Source organism: Pleurodeles waltl, chromosome 4_1 (genome assembly GCF_031143425.1).
Source record: "Pleurodeles waltl isolate 20211129_DDA chromosome 4_1, aPleWal1.hap1.20221129, whole genome shotgun sequence".
NCBI classification, from domain to species: Eukaryota; Metazoa; Chordata; class Amphibia; order Caudata; family Salamandridae; genus Pleurodeles; species Pleurodeles waltl.
In genome coordinates, this window is record NC_090442.1 from 340,946,657 (window position 1) to 340,970,464 (window position 23,808).

The 23,808-nt window shown below is 42.1% G+C and overlaps 1 protein-coding gene across 4 annotated transcripts in view; it reads left to right on the forward strand.

Annotated features, from left to right (window-relative positions):
• The window catches only part of MGST1 (microsomal glutathione S-transferase 1), a 127,558-nt gene that overhangs the window by 46,017 nt on the left and 57,733 nt on the right, over positions 1 to 23,808 (forward strand). For 3 of the 4 annotated variants that reach the window (XM_069228475.1, XM_069228476.1, XM_069228478.1), the window contains exon 2: positions 17,703 to 17,859. In XM_069228475.1, the coding sequence (XP_069084576.1) occupies positions 17,734 to 17,859 (126 nt within the window). In that variant the 5' untranslated portion in view covers positions 17,703 to 17,733. Of the gene's footprint in view, positions 1 to 16,226; positions 16,282 to 17,702; positions 17,860 to 23,808 lie in introns of all 4 variants that reach the window. The other variant, XM_069228474.1, reaches the window with a different exon arrangement.

Sequence of the window (23,808 nt, forward strand, 5' to 3'; positions counted from 1 at the left end):
ATGTAGACATTGAAGAGTGTCGGTCTGAGCGAGGAGCCTTGTGGGACGCCGCAAATGATCTCGGTGGGGTCTGAGTGAAAAAAGGTGGGAGGTAGACTCTTTGGGAGCGATTGGAGAGGAAGGAGGCGATCCAGTCCAGGGCCTGGCCTTGGATCCCGGTGGAGCGGAGGCGGGTTATTAGGGTGCGGTGACAGACGGTGTCGAAGGCAGCCGAGAGGTCGAGGAGGATGAGGGCGACTGTTTCTCCGTTGTCCATCAGGGTTCTGATGTCGTCTGTGACTGAGATGAGGGCGGTTTCTGTGCTGTGGTTGGCTCGGAATCCGGAATGAGAGGGGTCGAGAAGGTTGTTGTCTTCAAGGAAGTTGGTAAGCTGCTTGTTGACGGTCTTCTCTATGACTTTGGCAGGGAAGGGGAGGAGCGAGATGGGGCGGAAGTTCTTCAGGTCACTTGGTTCAGCCGTAGGTTTCTTCAGTAGGGCGTTGACTTCAGCGTGTTTCCAGCTCTCGGGGAAGGTAGCAGACGAAAATGAGGTGTTGATGATGGTCTGGAGGTGCGGGCGATGATGTCGTCGGCTTTATTGAAGATGAAGTGTGGGCAGGGGTCCGAGGGGGCACCGGAGTGGATGGAGTTCATGGTGGCTTTGGTCTCTTCTGTGTTGATGTGGGTCCAGGCGTTAAGGGTGATGGCTGGGGTTGTGGGTTCTGTGGTGGTCGGCTGGGTCTGGAGTCCGAAGCTGTCGTGTAGGTCGGTGATCTTACGATGGAAGAAGGTGGCGAGGGAGTTGCAAAGGTCTTGTGAGGGCGTGATGCCGTTGGCGTCGGGGTTGGAGAGATCTTTTACGATGTTGAAGAGTTCTCTGCTGTTGTGGCTGTTTTTGTCCAGTCTGTCTGTAAAGAAATTCCTTTTGGCAGCACGGATCAGGTGATGGTGTTCGCGGGTAGCGTTCTTGAGGGCAGTCATGTTGTCTGCGGTGTGGTCCTTACGCCAGGCTTTCTCGAGGGTGCGACAAGTTTTCTTTGATTCCTTAATGGTGTCAGAGAACCAGAGAGGTTTTTTGGTGTTGGACTGTCTTGGAAGGCGTCTGAGGGGAGCGAGGTTGTCTGCGCAGTTGGTGATCCAGTTCGTGAGGCTGAGGGCTGCGTCATTGGGGTTGGCGGAGAAGGTGGGTTGGTTGTCGATGAGAGTGGAAAGAAGCTGTTCTTCGGGGATTTTGTTCCACTGTCGACGTGGGATGGGTTGTGTGCAGAGGTGGCGAGTTTCGCGTCGGAAGGTGAAGTGGACACATCTGTGGTCGGTCCAGTGTAGAGCGGAGGCGTGGCTGAAGGATACGTGTTTGCTGGCGGAAAAGATGGGGTCGAGCGTGTGTCCGGCGATGTGGGTGGGGGTGTTCACCAGTTGCTTGAGGCCGAGGTTGTCGAGCAGGGCGGTGGTGTTGGGGTCGTTGTTTTGTTCCAGATGGAAGTTGAGGTCGCCGAGGAGCATGTAGTCAGGCGAGGGCGTGCAGGGAGATGAAGTCGGTGATGGAGTCGCTGAAGAGGGCGCACGGTCCGGGGGGACGGTAGATGAGGGATCCTCTGAGGGTGGTCCTGGGGTCTGTGCGGATCTGGAAGTGCAGGTGTTCGGCGGCGAGGGGGTGTCTTTGGTGGAGGTGGTGACGTTGATGGAGTCTTTGAAGACGATGGCCTTACCCACAGAGTAGAATATATGTGCTTGTCCCTTAAAAAGAACTTTAAGTTTTGATTGCTGCATGATACCAGCCAGTGGTGCCTGTCATTTGAAGTCATCAATCAGTCCTATAAAATCTCTGTCATCGTACAGCCAAAATTGACATATCCAAAAATATTCGAAAGGTGAAATTATCTGTGGTGTTGTACAATTTACTCTTAATAGCGTGCACCAAGATTTGTTCTTTGATCCTAAAATCACCAAAGTTGGCCAGGATAGTTTGTGGATATTTCTTGTTTGAAGCTCCTACTGCTGGGGCATGATTTTCCAGTGTAATTATTAAGTCCACACCCTCTGATGCTTTTTCCGAGAGTACATACTTTTTGTTGAGGTCTGAAATCATCTTTGTTACGGTTGATCCTGCTTCATGATCCTCTGATATCCTTACAAATCTTAAATTTGAATGACTGGATCTATTCTCAGAATTGTCCAGCTTTGGTTGAAGTTCCTCTAGTTCTGCTTGAATTTTAGAGGATTCCGTTTCCTGCTTATAACTTGTATCTTCCAAGCCCACTACCCTTTGTTCAACATGAGACATGCAGGAAAAGAGCTGTTGAATGTTGGTATTAATTTGTCCCAGTTGCTCTTAAGTTTTTTTAATGGGATGCTTCTTGTGACAGTTTCCTCTCCCTTAAGATTTGATTCAATGTCACTTCAATTGATGGCATCGGTAGAGGGTGTACAGTTAGGTTTTGTACTGCTACTCCCTCCTGAAGTGGCGTGTGTACTGTTAAAATCTTTAGTTGTGCAGCAAGTATTCAGTTTATGCGCCCCACTTCCGAAGTTTGTTAATGTAGGGAGCTGAGGACTGTGGTCAGTAGTCAGGACTTTAGAGTCATGGTCTCCCTATGACCTCATAATGGTGGCCTACAGCAGTGTGTTTTGCCTGCCAAAACCCAGCACCACACAATAGCAAAGTTACCTGCCTTATGTACCGGCTCCTTGTTCGATTGCCAATCCAACTACTCCTTCTTGTAGGAGAGCATCCCCCTGCGCTAATCTCTTCAGTTAGGACACTGGCACAGGGATGAATATAGCTTGCCGAATCAGCAGAGGGGTACCACTAACCTGAGGACCTCCTTTTGTGCCAGTGTCACCAGTCATTGGTCATCGACAGCCTCAGGCGTCAACCGCAATCTTGCCCCACACTGCACTTTGCTGCTCCAACACTACTTCAACTACGATTGGCGAACCACTACTCTGGTCATCATGCACTCATCACACAACCCCAGACGCAAATTCATCCACGGAGCATGATGGGAGCTCCCCGTGGAGGGATCTCCTGATCTCTCATCTGTATAAGCTTTACAATTCTTTTGGGAATCCAGGCGATAGCCCAGGCTTCTAACAAAGGTTTATTACGTGTATTTTTGAAACGTGGCAAGAATTTGGTACAATGCAGCTCATACCGACTTATCACTTAACCATGAAGTTAATGGGTCACTCTAGTTCATTAATAATTTTGTTATTCCTTTGTGATTGCTAGTACCTGAAAAAAACACCTTGATAAGCTATTTCATAACTGTCTGAAAGCAACAAAAAGGGTTTTATTTCAGAGACATGATGAACTAGGTTTTCTATGGAATACCTTGTAGAGGACAGAAGTTCCAACAAGGTTAATCAAGTCGACCTCGCAATAATATCCTGACACCTGGGCTTGTGCTATTAGGAACAGAATCTTAGCAGATAATGTAAACATTCTATGTGTGAGAAGAAAGACGTGCTCTTTCCATGCTTTTATACCACCAACTTTGCAACCATGTCTAAAACAAAATTAAAATAAAGCTGTATTTGAATGGTGTGGCTTTGTATCTAGAAGGTGAGAAAAACATAGAGCTTTAGAATTATAGCAGAATCTGCGGCTTTTGGCTATAAAATCAATCCATAAAAGATATATTGAATCCTGGTACTGTAATTGAAGAACTACTCACTGAGATTAATGCAATGACGCGCTTTGGGAGGAGGCGGAGGCGGCAGCAACCAAAAGGGCAGGAGCCCTTTAAATTCATCGCAGCGCTCCGCCTCGCGGGACACGCTTTGGGAGGAGGCGGAGGCAGCAGCAACCTAAAGGGCAGGAGCCCTTTAAATTCATCGCAGTGCTCCCGCCTCGTGGGACGCGCACGGGGGGCGCCCGGGCAAAGCCCGGGCCAAGGGCAGGCCCATTCTTCACCTGTCATCGAACGGAAGAGGCTGGGCTGGGCCCTCCCTCTAACGTTTCTTCCTCCCATTTTGCGGTAAATTCTTTTGGAAGTTGTTAAAGGTGCTGTGGGAGACAGTCATCTATAATGGGGAAGAGAAAGATTAACTTGCAAAAGGGGGAAGGTGGGCCCAGCTCTCTCCAGTCCTCCATTACTAGCTATTTATCCTCTGTGATGGGGGCCATTGAATCTGAACTAGAGCAGGTAGAAGAAAGGATTGGGGCTGTCCAAAGCACTATTCAGCAGCCCCCTTTGGAACCTATTGTTCATATAAACACTAATTCAAGAACCGGGCCCTTACTACCGGCCCTGCCTTCTAGTATTATACAGTTGGGCCATGATATACCTCCTCCCACAGATTTAAACAATTCTCCTACCCCATTTGTTAATCCACCTCTGGAAAGCTCTTGTTCTCAGGTTGATTCTCCTCCTCTGAAGAAGAGGAGAGCCGGGAAAAAGTCAAAAAATACAAAAAAGGCCTTGGGCTCTAAAAAGAGAACATCCACCCTTTCGGTTTTAAGTGCTAAAGATCCAGTTTCCCTGGTTTCCACTCCTGAATGTTTTCTGAGAAAGGATGCCCCTTAAGATTTTACTAGTGTTATAGATTCTATACTCAAATCTTTTTGTGCAACGTTAGAGGCGAAACTTATCATAATGATTACTAGGAAGCTTTTGTAATGATGTGACTAGTACTCTATCTCATTTACTTAAGCCAGGATCAGTAAGTATGGGAAAACCTCTCAGCCAAGACCCGGTTCACCAAACCAACCCCCTATCTACTTTGTTACCTCAAGGAGCAAGTAATCCCTCGCCCAATCTACAGGCCGTTTCTGGCCAAGGAAACTTAGCGGACGTTTCTGCACAGGGGTTGACCAGGGAAGTCTGTTCCTCCAGGTTGCATGTTACGGGTCATAATAAATCTACAAACCATGCAGATTCTTTACATCTACCTCCAGATTGCAATCCGTATGTATTGGTTCTATCAAATGTTCCCCCTTTGGTGAGTTCTAAAATAGAAGATACCCAATCCCTAATCAGGAAAGCTGGTCACTGGTTGAAATCTAATATTAAACCTAATTTTCATCATAATGATAGGATTTCTATGGCCCGCAAAGTGAGGAGGGTTGGATATTCAAAGAAAATGGAGGAGGAGAATATGTTGTTTTAAATTTTCCAAATTCTTGTTCAGTGGACTATTTTTTGACCAACTCCGAACAATGTAATAGGTCATGTAATAGGATCCAAATACATCCCCTGTGTCAATTTTATGACCCCGCGCTCCTACCACATCGCTCCGCTACTAACCCTAAGAACCCACACACCTGACCCAGTAAGGTCCCAATTGCAGGTAAATGTACCCACTAGCAATCGGTTTTTGGCTCTCAATTATCTTGACGAGAACGATTGACTGACGGCCACGGTTTACCCCTGCCCTATTAATATGGCGAGATCAATAGCTGGGAATGTTTACAATGAATGTACTCAGGATGCAGGAAAGTCTGTATTGGATTTGTCAACTCCTATAAATACCAGAGTTTTAACACCATGTCCTGGGTTTAGACCACTAACTCTGCTTAGTTGGAATATAGCGGGGTTGCGGTCTAAAACTGACAACTCGAATTGGAGGAGCTTTATTTCTTCTTATGACATAATTTGTCTACAGGAGACTTGGTCTAAGGATATGCTCCTTCTGAATGGATTTACTTCTCTGTGTCAGCCGGCTATAATCTCCCCAATGGGGAGAGCACGTGGCGGCCTTTTAGTTCTTGTATCCTTACATCTCCCTCTATTAAACGTGTCCTTAATCTGGTCGTTACGGAGAAACTGCCTGCTGACGCCTGTAATATACCAACCTTCACAGGGAAACCGAAGGGGAGCATCATTGATTACATACTTATTGGCTCCTCTGATTATCATCTAATTCAAGAATTTAAGATCACGCCTCACTGCGCCAGTGACCATAATCCCCTCAGCATTAATATGGATTTAAATATTAACCAGGTTCCAAAGAATAAAGGTTTGAGAGCTAGTACTGTCTATAATCCAAATTGCGGTTTACGTTTAAAATGGGACAAACTAAATCCTAATTATTTAATCAGGAAATTGTAAGAACTAGGTCTGACTCTATTAATATGTGTCTGTCTCAGCAGTTAGATCCTGATTGTATAGTCCATGAATTTGAATCTTTAAGTATTGATATCTCGCGAGCCTTGGTGGTGGACAGGCCCTTGAAGGGGCCAGTGGTCCATAGATGGTTTGATTCTGTGTGCTCTTAAATAAGGTAAAAAAAAAATTTTATTTAGGTATGTATATGAGTTCCTCTTTGTCCTGGAAGACTCACATTAATTTCAAGTTCCAACAGTTGAAAAGGAATAATGAAGCGATTTTTCTCTTTACTAGTAAATTAGGTCACAGACCCCTCGCACAGATGAAAACACTTTATAACTCCAAGTGTGCTGCAGCAGTCCTATACGGGGCAGGAGTTTGGGGCTATAACAAAATACCCTCTCTCCAAAGTGCTGAAAATAAATTCCTGCGTAGACTACTGACTGTTCCAAAATGTATAGCAAACATCATCAGTCATGAGGAAATTGGTCAACGTTTTTTGGAGGACAGGGTCTCTATCGCTCCTTTACTGCTCTGGATTAGATGCTGGCTGAACCCTGCGGCAAAACTTGTTCAAGACTGCATTTCTGATTGCTTACAATTTGACAACTCAAATAGGATTCCCTGGCTTGTGTTCCTGCGAAACTCCTTTGAGAAGCTAGGGCTCAGGTACATGTTTGAAGAACCCCAATTGTTAATCTCAAACTCTAGGTCTGTCTTGAAGTCAACTTATTTTGAGCACATATCAGAGGTGAGATTTTATAGCTCCCTGAAACTGAAATCTTTCGATCCCTATATCCGGATTGTAACTGCCCCATGTCTTGAACCTTATTTGATCTGGTTTTCAAGTTCTAAAATAACCCCTCTTTTAACATTTTTTAGATTTAATTTGATTCATTTTAAGGTAGCCTTTCCCAAACCATGTTTTTGGAAAAAGGATTTACCACCTTGCCCCTGTGATTCCAAATCAAAGCAGAGTACCTCACATTTTTTTCTCTTTTGTTCTCTATATGCTGCTCCTAGAAAGGCTTTTATTTTACCCATTTTATGTCATCTTAGACCTATCCATTATAAGGAAGCTCTATTATATTTTCAGAGACTGCCAGATATCCAAACTTGTCAACACGTACTAAATTTTGTTACAGCTTCTTTAAGTATTAGGAAAAGGTCTACTCCATTTTAATCTCTATATGTTTGTGAGAGATTTCTATTCTGAGATAACATCTGTAAATTTTATGTTTTTGCGATTCTTAATTATGTTTTAGTATACTTATTTGTTACATTTCAAGGGGTTTTAGATCAGATGTTTACATGGTGTTTTTAGAAATTGTTTTTACATTTTTTAATTGTGTTTTATACTATTTACAGATTTGTAATATGTGTCTTTGTATGCACTTTTATGGCAATTGCCGAATAAAGTTATTTGACTGACTGACTGACTAGCACAACTCTAGTTATATATTTAGCCATTCAAATCTCTAGACACCTTGTAAGCTTTTGAAACTGAACTATGTCCTGCTCATCGTGCAAATTAAGCAACAGCTTAAATCCTAGGAGAGACTTCCACTCATGTTGGTAGGTAGAATGAATGTTATTAAATTGACAATCTTGTCACAATGCCTTTTTCAGTTTCAGTGTATGCTTTGCTTTCCTTTGCTTTCTGTCAAAAAGTTTATTTAAATGGATAAATTACATTAGTCCTATATCGGTGGGAATAAAATACCAGATCAGTTGGGTAAAAAACTGCTGTAATTAAGCGGAGGCTGATCACATCCGGAAATTGAGTTGCATAATGTAGCCTCCTCATTCAGCTATTTGAGGAGACTGATCAGTCCAGAATGGATCAAGGAGATTAACAACAGTTTGATGGAAGTCAGAGGTCTGAGGTATGAAAGGATTTCTATTTAATTTTGGCGACGTAAACTTGTTCAAAAAGATTAAATAACACCTTATGATTGCTTACTTTAGGATTTTTGCTGCCATATCTAAATGGCTAAAAATTTCTAATCAACATTGAATTGAAAGTACTTTGGTGAAATTGCAAAAGCCAAGTATGGCAAAAATGTAACCTGCCTAATGGATAATTAATGAACAATAGTTCTAGTTTATTTGTTTCAAGAATACCACACAAAGGATTTCAGGTCTTCCCAGTAAAGGGACATTCTTCAAATAATTGTAACTTCAAAACTGGTTTCATATTTCATTAACTAATTTGAACTGCTAAGATTCATTTTTAGACAGATCAATTTCTGAAAACAAACAACATTCCGATTTATGTAGAAAGAGATCCCTTTGAGTTTCAAGTCAAATGTGACATAGCTGGAAATCTACCTGACAATTTCTGACATTTCGCTAGTTTCCATAAAACTACATGCTCTTTTACATAGACTCAGCAGTTACAGCTTACATAAACCCAACAGTCACATCTATTTAATCATATTCTTCCGAATACATTATACCTGGGCACTAATCCATGAGTGGTTCCTGGCGGACTCCTTGTAAGAAAATGGGATATTGGTTGAGGCAGCTGGAAGTGCCACTCAGACAACAACCACAATTCTAGTCAGGGTGTACCACAAAGGTCACTAAAGGGTTCTCTAACTCTTTGTATGCAGACCCCACTCCCCCAGGCAGTTGTTTCTTACTGTTAAGTTTCCTCAATCCACCATAGAACTCGTAGTCTGTTAATAGTAGTTTGCTCAGAATTGGATTCCAACCCACTATGCTAATCTTTCCTGTAAAGTACACTGTTCAGAAGACATCCTACTTAGGGATTCTCAGTTTGCTTTACAGTTTATGAAGTTTGTCTTTAAGATCTCACCCTTCCTTGAGGGACACAGCATCTTTATTTGTGTGGCCACAGACCATAAAATGGCTCGTCAGTTAACTCTTCCTTGTGGTGGAGTGGTACACCTCTGTTGTGGCCACAGAGTATCAGCTGGCTCAGCAGCTCTGGCATGCAGGTGCACCAGCTGCTTGGGGTATCATACATCCTCAGGGATAATGAGCGAGAGACAAGCGTGACTCCAGCATTGCTGGCAGTATGCTCATGGCAGCTCTCTCAATCCTCAAGACCTTGTCTGTATAAATCGTCTGTGGGCAGTGTCCTGGGAGGCTGAGAAGGCCCCACAGAGCCCACCACACAAAATAGACCAAAGATCCCACTTCAAAGCAATGTCTCCAAAGTTAGAGTGAGGTGGGTAGTCTATTGGAATCAGATGGGAGATTGTCAATCTGGTACCCATTTACCAAGATACCCAGATCAAGGAGATAGTCTAATTTGGGTATTAACAAGTGGGGGTTGATCATAAGTAGTCTATAATCACTTTGTCAACACTGTTGCAGCCACTAATGGCGATGTTGGCTGTTGGACTGTGGTGGCTCTGCCACGGTCAGAATGGGGTGGTCGGACCACCCTGTCTGCGGCGGTCCGTACCGCCACCGTGGCCCTGGTGGTCAAAGCCCGCCAGGGTTGGAATGAGCCCCTTAGTCTTTTCATGCGCTGTTTCTTTTTAGCCAGACAGCTGTGCTCTGGGTCGTTCTTTCAGGCAGCACTTCACTGAAGGATATATTCCTTTCCCCTCTGTGATAGCTCCTTTGTGCAAGCCTGCTCCCTACCATCGCTTGGATTATTGCAAGACTTCATGTCTGTTCCTGACCTGAAAAGGGGGCTGGCTGTCAAAGACCATCTGCAGAACACAGGATGTTTTAAGGCCTCAAAATGCTTTCTAGGAATTCCTCAGCCATAACACTTTTGATCAGGGGCTATAGTTAGAGCTCATCATGATTCACTCTACTTCTGACTCTGATCAAAGAACAAAGGCATAAAAGAAAATATGTCTTTCCCAAACTTTCAACAACATGTTATGTGTGTGCCACACATCATAGGACGAATAAAAGCAGGAAAGGGGCTAGAGGTTATCTTGAACTTCAGAAGAATGTTTCATCCCACCCATCTTTTACTGGAGTCTAGTTCACTTCAGAGGGACCTCAGAAATGTTCTGGGGGCTCCCTCTAATTCATATGCCTTCTGGCTTGGTTAAGCTCTGGACTCAAGTTTGTTGGTACTTTCGTTCAAGTTCGATATTGGATTCATGCATTCTTCTCTCCCTATAGTCAAGGACACATACACATTCAATGTTCATTTTGTTAAATGTATGCTGAGTAGACACACACTCACCATTCATGTCCCACATGGATATAGTGAAGGCTGTCATGAAAAGTCACTTTCAGACCAAAGTAAATGAGAGGTCAGTACATGTTTCTCCACTTTAGTAACAGGAAAAATGTTCACCCTTCCGCTTAAGACCAAATCTGCTGCCATCGGGGAAATGGCAGCAATCAGTTTCCAGAAAGCAGGAGTGCACTTTGGATGCCCATCCAAATCACCGAACCATGGGCAATCTGTGTTTACACATGATTGTTGTCTGTGCTGGAGTGAAAAATCAAAACCTACAGAGACTTAATATAAGAATGCAACTTGTCACGAGATCTACGCTCCACCTACCATGCAGCGGTTTTCCTGTTCCCACTATTGCACACTTCATCATTTATTCAAGAGGGGGACTTCAAATTCTGTCTTAATGTAACACACTGAGTTATTTCACAAAAGCTTACATGTTAATTGATTCTAAAGGTATAGCTTTACCCAAACTGCTAAGAGGCTGCCCAAGGTATCTGCAAGTACTCTGCCACCTAGACATGCAGCATTTCTGTTATACAGGGAATTCATAATCTCAATTCAACTCAACTTCCCACTCCCCATTTGCCACGTTTAGTAGGCTATCAACTGTTTGACTCAAACCAACACATTCTTTGTTTACACCACTGAAAATACAGCATTCTTAGGCATAGCCTGTCTGAAATGTATTACAGAGTGGTTCACAAGCCAGATTGACATCTTAGTATCTCTATCCATATGGCTGATCATGTTTTTTGTACTATGTTAATGGAAGAGAGAGATCACATCTGCCTGAATTGCAATAGCAAGATCCATGATCTTCTCTAAGCAGCAGATGAATTGATCATTCTCTCATTAATTGCATAATATCATATTGGATTGAGTCCACTAACTTTATGAAACAATCTGGATAAAACTGAACTGCTGTTGGTCCCATCATAGGCAGTCTCTCCCTCTACTTTAGTCTGGCCCAACAGCTTAGGCATCTATCCATCACCCTCCATGTCAGTCCACAATCTAAATGCCTTTCTTAATGCTAATAAGACCTTAAAAACTTAGGTGAATAATGTCTTCTAAATGTGTGTTTGGCAGCTCAAAAAGATAAAATTAATACTTTATTTTGTAGACCGTGCACATTATGTGACCGGAGTAAACGCTCCAGTCTAGGCTAGAATATGGAATTGATATCTATCTAGCAGCCTGTGACTTTCTTCTCCATCAGCCTCAGCTTGTACAAAATGCTGCAGCACTGCTGATATTACACCTATCGTATGCCACTCTATTGGTTACCAGTGAAAAGTAAGATCATTTTCAAATCCATGGTCATAGGGAAGTGTATCAAGGCTCACCTGATTTTCTTTCTAATACGTGTGAGAAAGTGCCTTTTTGTGTTTTCTTCTCATGTTTTAGGACTGGTGCTGCTGGTTTTTGAACTTTTCATACTGATGCACTGCTGTCTGGTCCCTAGTCTATGTAGTCTGACCTTAAAACATGGTAACTTTGGCTAACTTCTCATAGGCAGATTTAACTTCCGAGTAGCACCATAGTACATGGTACTGCAAATACACCAGTGGCATGGACAAGTTAAATGACACCTGTCATCTACTAGATTGACAAAGAAAGCATTGCTTAAGGCCTACCTGGGTACCCTGACTCCTACAGCTGGCAAGCAAACCTATCACATAACCTGCAGAACACAGTAAATTACAGTAATGACCCAAACATAACACACCAGTGAGCATCTACAGAAAGTAAAAGATCAAATGTGCGACAACCCATAAGGTCCCACTGTCAGGAGACCCTCAATCAATCAGTATTTGTAGAGCGCGGCTACTCACCCGTGAGAGTCTCAAGGCACTGGGGGGCAGGGGAGGGAACTCATCCGAAGAGCCACATCCTGAGGTTCTTCCTGAAGATGGTGAGCGATGGGCTATGTCTGAGGTGCAGGGGGAGGTTGTTCCAGCTCTTTGCTGCAGTGTAGGTAAAAAATCATTCTTTGGCGGTGGTTTTGCGGATGCGAAGGACAATGGCCAGGGCCATCTGGGCGGAGCAGAGGGATCTGGCGGGGGTATGGAAGGAGACGCAGTGGTTGAGGTAGGCAGGTCCTGCGTTGTATATCACCTTGTGCTTGTGGGTGAGAAGTTTGAAGGTGATTTGCTTCTCGACCGGTAGCCAGCGGAGGGTCCTCAGGGGTTAGGAAATGTGATCTCGGTGAGGGAGGTCCAGAATGAGTTTGGCGGCGGTGTTCTGGATGAGTTGAAGTTTTTTGATGTTCCTAGTTGAGGTGCCAGCATAGAGGGCATTGCCGTAGTCGAGCTTGCTCGCGTAGGTGACTGTCCTGCAACAGTCTGCTGGGATCCATCTGACGATCTTCAGGAGTTTGCGGACTGTGTGCCAGCAGGAGGAGGCGACAAAGTTTAGCTGGCGGGTCATGGATAGGGAGGAGTCGATGATGATTCCTAAGTTGCAGGCATGCTCGGTCGGTGCAGGGGGGATGCTGAGGGATGTGGGCCACCAGGAGTCATCCCAAGCTGTGGTGGCGTTTCCAAAGATGATGAGCTCTGTCTTATCCGAGTTTAGCTTGAGGCAGCTTTCTCTCGTGCAGGTGGTGACGGCTTCTGTTCCTGCCTGAAAGTTCCTCTGGTTGTGTCTGGGTCTTCAGTAAAGCTCTAGAACAAGCATACTGGAAAAGGGGAGCACTCTCGAAATTCAAATATCAATTTCTATAATTTAATGTCCAAAAGATCATCACCCAACTGTGGAGGACCAATATATATTGCAGTCCAAATCCATTCTTCATTCAGTCCATTCAGAATACAGAAATTCTCTTCCCAGGCCACTGCATTTCATCCAATAAAATGCACTTCATCAGGGATCATAGTAGTCAGGAAAGAATCAATACTCTCAATATCTCCATATCAATAAGTTTCTGTCCCCAACCAATGTTTTCATAATATGACTTCCTCTGAAAACTGGACCATCGGCATCCATGCTCTGTATGAATATATGAAGCATCGATGAAGATTGTCAAATTTTTTACATATATCTTCAGAAAGATAGATGCCGATGGACGCGTTTCCACTTTATTAGAATACGCATTCTTTGAATACTCTCAACAGAGCATTGCGCTCTGCTCAATCCTCCCGGTTCCTAGACCACATCTTCATACCTATGGAGATAGAGCATTTTCAATCACAGCTACAAAACCATGGAATTGCATTTGTCTTTCAGTTTGGAATAAAATCTTCTCCAATTTAGAAAATCATTGAGAACTTTCATATTCTGAGACTTTCTGTAATAATGTATTGATGCAGTAGCAATCCCTATTCTCTAGCCCTGCCTTGGTGACTCTAAGCTTTATAAATATTTTACCATAGAACATTTGTTATTTCAGTTTATCCCACACACTATGCAATACTAATAAGAGACCACTTCAATGTCCCAACAAGCCCTTAGTTCAAAAATAGTCAGAAGCTAAAAGCAGAATCTCATACATTTTGATCTTACCCTAGACTTTAAATCAGACTATAGGTGATGTTGCATTTTTAGCTTGTTGCAAGAGGTAAATAGAGATTATATGCATTTCTGTTTTAGTATTCAATAGATATTGCCCTCAAACAATGTTATCTTAGCTTTTAGTTTAATCTTTATTTTTAAATTCAAAATAACCAAGTTTGTTTGATTAATCTTCTAATTTTGCACCACGTTTATTAAACCAAACTATAGGTACAATTGCAGATGAGGGGTAGGTTTTGGAAGGTAAAATATATATATCTTAGAGCTTTGTCTATCATTTTCTGTCATTATTTAATTTGTTCTCAAAGGTGCTTGCTACATGGGGCATCACAGGAGCAAATATTTAAAATTGAGATGGCTCAATCTTTTGCCTGTTTAGATGGGTTTCAACACCCATCCTTTTATCTTGCTATGCTGCCAAATACTGGTATAACTCATACTCTCTAGTGTGTGTTGCCAGGTTGCAAGTGTAGGAGTGCTTATCCTTTCCAAACATGATACTGTTTGTTCTTACTAATATGATCAGATCATTGTTATGATTGTTATTATTGGAAGTGTCCAAAGATCATTGTATTCCTAATGCTGCAACATCTACGATGACTGGGTCATCTGTCCATTGCAACATGGGTAGATGGAGGAGGCCCAGATTGGGTGGGTAATTCCTTATTCCTATTATAATGCCCCCACCTCCAGATCAGCTTATCTAGCTTGTACAGAATGGGGAAATATGGCCTGAAGCAAGTACCCTTTCTTTAGGCCTTGATTAGTGCTGATTGCTTTGAGACCCTGGGTCCATCTCTTTTATCAATCCTTATATCAATCCTTACCCATGTGTTCCAATCAAGCTGTTGGATAGCCTTAAGTAAAGTGTTGGGGATTCCTCAATTGAACGTTTTTCCCTCAAAAACTTATAGTCTCTCCATCAGACGCTGAGCTATAATCCAGCTAACAAACACAAAGACTCTTTACTGATTGTTCTTGGATAAGAATATCTAATGACATTATATTGTCTGTGGTCTCAGATCCCTTCCCGAAGTTATGTTGGAGGATTGGCAATATATTGGCCTCCTGAGACCAGCATTCAACTTTGCTTAACAGAACCATGTCATATTGTTAGCTTCTGAATTGAGAGGGGCAATTGTTTGATAGTTTTTTGGAAGTTCTTATCAACTTTCTTAAAACTGGGTGAAGAACAGAATATGTACAGGAACTTGGGATTCTCTATATATCAAGGCATGTTGAAATAATCAGGGTTAGAAGACAAGAAAAACATTTGGAATCAGATTTGAAGGTATCTGCTTCAAATTTTCACTTACTATTTTTTTTAGTATCTATAATGACATGATTTGTTTGAACCATACCTCATTCTTCAGCACTGATGTTCTGCTTTAATGCAGATACAGACTTGACCCAACCCACCGCACATATTGTGGTAAACTCATGTTTGTGAGATTGATCTAAAAGGATTGTTACAAGACCAAAACCTCTTTTTATATGGCTGATTTGCCTTCTTACCTGTAATTTCCAGTCGTCAGGCCTCAAGCTGTGTTTTTGCCTCCCAACATTTTTCCTTTAGAATCTTCTTTTTGCCACTAAAGAACATCTCAAGTCCTCTTGACTCTTAGATTTCCCAAGTGACGTGGACAGTTAATTAATACATCTCTTTGATCCGTCAAGACATTAAAATACCAGTAAGTATTTATTCCCTGTGTCTTAGTTGGGTGTTTTTATGTAGAGAATGCTGGTGCATGTCCCTGTCGACACTCTTGTTTGCTAAGGTCTAGTAACTCAATAAGTAAGTTATCCCACAGTAACAAAATGACATACTGAGATAAGGGACAAAAAGTGAATTTGATTATTTGTGTGGTTTCCATGAAGCCTAATCCTCTAATGGCCTATATGACCAGTTAAGGTGCTTTAAGGCCTTCAAATTCACCCAACAACCTATTCGTATGGAGCTCTCTGATGTACCAGCAGAAGAAGTGACGTGTTACATGATGACTCTCATTGTGCTCCTTTATCCTAATGGAATATAATAATGAGTAACCAGGGAGTATTCAAGTAATCTTCCATTTTTCCCTGAGTAATGTGTTGCTTTGGCAGGAATGTCTGGGGGAATTCTTCCTTTTAAGTTCAATTGAGTTAACATGATAAGCATCGGCCATAAACAGAGCCTATCTCAGTTTCTTCTCCTGAAGATCAAGATCAGTTCATAAATCTCATATACATTATTGAGTTCCAATAGTAGTATGTTTCATTCCAGGACATTATTGAAATCAACTGTTAGTGTGAAATTGTAATTTAGATCTTTGGTTAACTTTTAATTGATGCACTTCAACAATGTAGACTGACTTATCCTTTTTCTAAGCTTGTCTGGGGCATATAAAAGTTACATATAATAAATTTTACATTAGTTTGGATCATCCTAAATTGAATGTCTAAAATGTTATGTAGTCTGATTAAGCTGCAAATGGCATTACCCTGTATGTTATTTTATGCAGATTTGCAGAGTGCATATCACCCCAGAGGTCATCATGGCTCTGCAGTCTAACTGAGGTAACCTGCAGATTTTGAGACCACCTGATAGACGTCTTATAATTGACAATTTATTTGCAGGTTTCTCACAAATCTCTTGGATGCATACTATATCATAGGTCGGTATGATATATACAAAATTATCCTTCCCACAGGCTTTATGAATTCTTGTTATGTTCCATGACAGTAGTACTAATGAATACATCAGAGGTTCATTATGCTTACGATACATAGGTTTGGAAGTGACCTGCTAGATGCAAGTTATAATGGAGTACGATTTTCATGATCAAGAGTCCCTGTCATCTACTTACAATTATTAAGGATTATACAAAGCATGTGTGTCCAGTGGGATTCGTTCATAGGTATATATCATAGATTATACCTAGTGTATCACTATACCTATTTCTACTACTTCAACAGCATTGGATGTCAGCATTAGAATGATAAACATGAGGCCCCTCTTTTTTAGGGCATATTTAGTGTATTCGTTATTAAATAAATAAATTGAGTGCCGACAATGCAGAGCTCATTGTGATGTGATTTTTGCATGCCCATAAAAACATAAAAACAATCAACTGGTGTATGTTCGTTCCAGTGCAGCGACGAGGGGTGTATATTAGCAGTTGTCTCAATGTGATTCCAATCCAGTTAAAAACCTATGTCAACGTTTCAACCCAGTTTATAGTTAAGGGTCTCACCGGGATAATTGTTGTTTCACGCAAATATTTTCTCTCAGCGAGAATCAACAGGTGCTCCTCTCGTTGGTAGGGATTAGTGTTCTACCCAAGTTGCTTCTAATTTATAAGGCTTGTTTGTGTAATATATCGAACTCCGATATCTTGGCTTCTTTGTTAGAATGCCCCGCAAGGTCACCCCTACCAATGAGAGGGACACCTGTTGAGAGAGAGAGAGAGAATATTTGAGCCAGATGACAAAAATGTTCTTAAAATAACAACTGGGTCGAAACGTCTAGGCGATCGCTACAGACGTCTTGACAATACTGATATGAGTTGGTCCATTTCCAAACAATAGTCTTTGGTGCTCTGTCGACAAGGTTAGCAACTCATATGTGCAAATGTCTTTAAAAAAGTGAGATAATTATGTAAATGAAGAAGGTGTGGGAAGGTTCTATGCTAACATTGACAGTACCTCGCGGAATAGCAAGCACTCTTATCTCGGTCAATTTTGTAAATCTGGAAATTTGCTACAATGAGGGCCCTGGGGATGAAGAAGACTTTGTTCATGTTTTCTAAATTATATTAATTCATTTTTATGTTAAATACCTTACACGTGGTTGATGGGGGAGAAGAGTCTTTTAGCCATAGCACTACTGGGGGGAACTTTGAACAGAAACTAGCAGAAACGTTTTTAGTCTTCAAAAAGTGAATTGTTTCGTGCTTTTGTGGATATCAAAATCAGTAAGGTGCATATGTCTTGTTTAGTTCATATAGGACATTTGTAACTGGGAAAGACATGGCAAAACTTACCCAACTAATTGACAATGAAGTGTTCCTGGCCTACTCCACCTACGCCACCATCGTCCTTTTAAAAATGATGTTAATGAGCTTATGCACTGCATACTTCAGATTAACCAGAAAGGTAAGTGAAGAGCAAGGTAATTGTGTTCCAGAACCAAAAAAATCGAAGAGATTGTGGGTTTCAGCTTTCAAATGCTGGATTTGTTAAAATATTGAGCTGCAGTTTCTTTCGTTAGCCAGGTGACACTGATTTTAATTTGCCACATTGAATATGACGCCAACCCTGATTATGAGGAAGTCTTTCAGATACAGTTACTGGTAACTATAATGTTTTGCTGCTGAAAACTAGCTTATTTTATGAGAAAGTATTGGCAAGGATGTGTGCACCCGGTAGTACTGTGCAGCAATAATCATTTGTAATATAGATGGCTGAACATATTAGAATCTGAAGATTATCTGAATATTTCTTAAAATTGTTTCCATTTGTACAGTGCAGAGATCTCTCGTTTAGTTATTTGGTACCTTCATAAAGTTATTTCAAATAGTAAAACATATGAGTATGTTAAAATAGGTTTTTATTTGATATACTGCTGCTAACATTATGGTAACAGTGGGTTATTTGCAGTAAATGGTGTTCTTTTTCTTTGTTTTACAATGAAACTGCACTTGTAGGTCTCCCAGTTAACATTTCTCTAAATATATATTTGAAACATGTATGAAGGTACTTGTACAATGCATGCTTTAGTGTAGGGAGGTTAGTGTTTTATTAGTAATATTGTCTTGCCACTTGCATACAGGTTTCCAGATAAAACCAAACAATTCATGTGAAATTGAAATAGGTAGATATTTTGCACGAAGCACATGATAAATAGTGCAAAAGTGAGACTAAATAAGCTGACTACAATAAAAAAAAGGAGCTAAAAAGATATGCTATTTCATCCTAGAAGTCAGGATATAAGCATAAGAGTTAAGAAAACAGCGCAGTGAAAAGTTAGAAACACATTTATGTTAAAGTGAATGTCAGGGCAAAATTTTGTTTGCACAAAATCCAAATAAAGCTTGCTCTGCCAGTGTTTGTTAGCTGTGTGGAAACTTACCGTGCCCCACCTTGAACATGGGCAGAATGCCACACTTGTAAATGCCACTAAATTGTAAATCGATTTGTATGTGAAACACATATGTACCTGTCAAGCAAGCATTGGAAATGCAAATAGAGGTACCTTACAAATGAAAGGGCCTTTTATGTCATTGATGGGTGTAGTCACTGAATAAGTAGTCATAGATGCACTGGCTCCTCCCGTCTTTCCACCTATGCATCCATAAATCCATCCAGTGACTAATGTTTTGTATTCACCCTCTGACACTATCCAAACAAATACTCAAACAAAGGATGCACTGACTAATATGGACTGAAAGATGACCCCATGCAGTTTGCTGTCCTAGATGGAAGCAGAGAGTAAATGACCCTCAGACAGACCAGTGGCAGAACAAAACTGACCCAAATGCCCTCTATATATCTATATGGATATTTGTGACATTTCATGTGTTAGAAATAAGGTCTCTAGAGGTCAGTGATTGGCATCTTGTCAAAGTGATGACCCTCACTCTTGTCGGGGTAAGGGAGCCACACAGCTAAGATAAACCCTGCTCACCCCCTTGGTAGCTTGGCATGAGCAGACAGGCTTATCTCAGAGGCAATGTGTAAAATATTTGTATGCACCCACAATAACACAGTGAAAACACCACAAAAGTACTCCACAACAGCTTAGAAATATAGCCAATATTTATCTGAATAAAACAAGAACAAAACGACAAAAATCCAACATACACACTCAGAGATATCACTTTAAAAAAAATTAAATGCAATTGTAGTTCCTTGAAATCATGGAAGCGCTTCACTGAGGTAGATTCTCTGAGATGCGTCAAAAACAAAGAGCGATGGGGGCAGCAGGGGAGGTGATGAGTTGAGAGAGCCAGAGATGTGTTGGATCCTTACTGTTGTAGGTGAGGTGATGCATCAGTTCCTTACTGCTAGGCAGGGGAAGTGATGCGTTGGTTCCTTACTGCCACCGGGAGATCATGCATTATTTGCAGCATGAAGCATCAGTTCCTTACTGCCATGTGGTGTCGATGAAGAAGATGGCATAATGCGTTGGAAGTCAAGCTGCGATGCATCTATCTCACATTGATGAAGCAAGTGCTGTGTCGGAGTCAGGGCAGTGCAAATTCAGTGATGCAGTACTCGAAACTCACGCATTGGTGGTTCTTCTGGCACACCGGGATAGAACGCAGGGGCCTGCGTTGAAAACCATGGTTGTTGCATTAAGCGGGGACCACAGTCTGGTGTAGGCAGTAGCAATGCATCGAATACTTCCAGCGATGCGTTGGTTCGAAATGACGCAATGAGTCGATGCATGGATTTTCTATTTGTAGCACCAAAAACCTCCTTCAAGGGCCCAGACTGGATTTATCACCACTTGTCAGTACAGGGCTGTCAGCAGTGGAGCCCAGGTGCTTGGCAGATGAAGTCTCTGATGTCCCTGAGACTCCTTAACAGGAGGCAAGCTCAATTCAAGCCCTTGGACAACCTTGGAAAGCAGGATGTTGAAACCAAAGTCCAATCCTTTCACACCCAGGACAGAAGCCGCAAGCAGCAGGCCAGCACAACAAAGCAACAGGCAGAGTGGCAAACCCTCCTACAGCATCCAGCTCTTCTTCCTGGCAGGATGTCCCTAGTCCAGAAGTGTTCTAACTATATGGGGTCAGAGGTCCCAACCTTAAATCCATTTCTGTCTTTGAAGTAGGTAAACTACTCTGCTTTTCCCTGCCCTTGCCCCAGACACACCCCAGGGGGTTGGAGACTGGTTTGTGTGAGGACAGGCACAGTCCTGATTCAGGTGCAAGTGTCAGCCCCTACCATTACTCTAGCTCAGGAAGACCCATCAGCCTGGTGATGGAACCCATCAGCCTGGTGATGGGCCATCAGAATATGCAGGGCACACCTCAGCTCCATTTGTGTGACTGTCTAGAGTGAATATGCAAACAGCCCAACTGTCATTCTGACCCAGACGTATATTCAGCAGACAGGCAGAGGCACAGAATGGTAAAGCTTCAAAAGGCCCACTTACTAAAAGTGGCATTTTCAAACTTGCAATTCAAAGGCCAACTTTACCAAACTATATATTTTTTAATTGTGATTTCAGAGACGCCAAACTCCATTCTCTATCTGCTCCCAATAGGAAATTACACTTAAAAGATATTTCAAGGCAATCCCCATGTTATCCTGTGGGAGAGATAGGCCCCGCAAAAGTGAAAATCGAAGTTAGCAGAAATTCACTATTGTGACATGTAAAACACAGCAAATGTCCTACTTTTTAAATACACCGCACCCTGCCCATGGGGCTGAATGGCCCTACCTTAGGGGTGCCTTACATATAGTAAAAGGGAAGGTTTGGGCCAGGCAAGTGGGTGCATTTGCCAGGTTGAAATGGCAGTTTAAAACTGCACATACACACACACTACAGTGGCAAGACTGAAACATATTTACAGGGCTACTCATGTGGGTGACATAATCAGTGCTGCATGGCCACTCTTAGCATTTGATTTATAGGCCTTGGGCACACATAGTGCCCTTTACTAGGGACTTACTAGTAAATAAAATATGTTAATCATAGATAAACCAATCCCCAATACATTTTAGACAGAGAGCATATGCACTTTAGCACTGGTTAGCAGTGGTAAAGTGTCCAGCTTTTTCACAATCAGTATATCAGGCCTAATGCATTTATCATAACTTTTCATACTGAACAGTTCAGACCTACAGCACCAGAAATATTTTTTCCAAGTGAACCAATCAGGTCTGTAGCTGTTCTCAGGGACATCACCGTAACCAGCTGAGGCTTCCTGTACTCAGTGTAAGCTTTCCCGCAGAGCAGCCATAATGCATGCAGTGGTAAAAATGTAAACGTATACAAAAATACACATGACAAAGCTAAATGATATCTCTACTAACAGGGCTCATCAGGGAGTAATCAACACCAGACCCATGTCCACTAAGGTAATCTGCGTGATTTCATTTAACAAAAAACCTCTCCATGGTCTTGAATTCAGAGTAATAACAATCCACCTGCAAAATATGCAATATGTTAGACCTACAGCCTTTTTTTGTAACTTTTCATAATAAACAATCAGGCATGTAATTTTTACCATTGGCTTGCCACCATGACCAACTCAAGTCCATTGTACTGAGCATAAGCTTTACACAAGGCAACCACCTAGCATATCGTCTTGAAAGTAAAATGTATACAAAATTACAGTTTGCAAAATACTACCCTTTTCTAAGAGAGCTTAGCAATGATTATTTTAGTGCACAACTTCTATCCCCATAGTTAGTTCTAGTGGATCAGGAACACCAAATCCTGTGCCTATTAAGGTAATATGCGAAATTCCATGTAACAAAATACCTGCCTGCAGGCTTTAGCACAGTGCAAAACCAGTCTATCCTTAAATGCATCTTTAATGCATGATTTCAAAATAAGTAGGTCAGGCCTATAGGCTTTGTCATTACGTTTGTATAGTAAGCATCAAACCTATGAAATCAGACATGACTTTCCCAGTGAACCAAATGAAGCTTTTATCCTTTAACATTGGCTTTGCACTTTACCCAACATCTGCCTATTCAAGTGCACAGAAACTGGCAACCATCTTGCATACAGTTATAATATTACAAATATGCAGAAAAATACAGTTTGGAAAACAATATACAACCCCCCTGAACAGGGCCTAACAAGAATCACCACAGTGAAAACCCTCAGGGTTTGTCAGAGTGGGCTGCCAATGCCAAATCCATTGCCTCCTATCGTAATCTATGTGAGTGAGATTACATCTAATAAAATACTTGTGTATGGCCTGTAACACAAAGTGATAACAATCAACTGTTAAAGACTAACTGGCTTTAACATATGATTTTCACAATTATTAATTCAGACTAACTGCATTTGTCATAATGTTTCATACATAAGCAGACCAGACCTATTGTATCTGGCTTGAGGTGTCTAGTGCACCAAACAGGCATATATAGCTTGTTCTCATAACTAACCTAGGCCTCTGCCCTGCCAAGTGCCATGCATCATGGGTTAGTCTGCTGCATTTCCGTGTCTGTCCCCGCATGACCGCACTGAAATGCAATGTCACGCATTGTTTGTTAGCACGTCTCAGCTCCTGCATCAATTGTATGAAGCGGCAGACGGCATGGCTCTTTAAAGTCTGTGAGTTCTGCTGCGGTGAATTCCTGCTCGCTATGCCAGGTTCCCAGGTGCTGATCAGGGTACTTGGGATCAAAGAGAAAATAAAAGGTTTCCTTGACTAAGCCCACAGCCCTGGGTCTTGCTTCTTTTGATCATGTGTCTGTGGAAGCGACGGCACAACCCCTCGTCGCTCTCTCTGCTGCATGTCAAGCTATGCTGCCTCACGCCAGAGAGCGCCCAGGGAGAGCTGAGGGTATAGTAGGGGCCCTAAGGGAAAGAGGCCCCGATACTTGCCCACAGTCCGTGCCGGCATGGCTGTTACGAGCTCAGCTGTTGGAAGTAAGTTTATATAATATACATATTAGCTTTTCTTGGCCACCCAGCTCATCCTCCTGTCATTGCTCCACCTCGCCACCCCCCCCCACACCCACAAACTAAAATAATTTACAGCATCTGTTCTCTAAACGAACATTTTTAGTGCTGTAAACATTTGTCACTCTTGTGAAATGAGGTCAGAAGTGCGGGTCCCACTCTGTAGCTTTTGTCTTTTGAGCTGGAGAATCAGATTCAAGTCCCGGCGTCGGTTTCAGCGCCCTGTGACACTGGGCAAAACAGATAATCTCGCTGTGTGTACAAAATGTACCTTGATCTTACATAGTGTGACTGGTGCACATGCAGCTTGCACCAATGCCTTCGGCTCGAGTTAACACTATATAAAACTGTAAAAAAAATATGTATGTACCTGTAATACCGTGTTTTCCGAAAACACTTAAGAACAGTTGAAAAACAAACGCAACTGCAGCAGTTTAAAATAGTGTACTCTG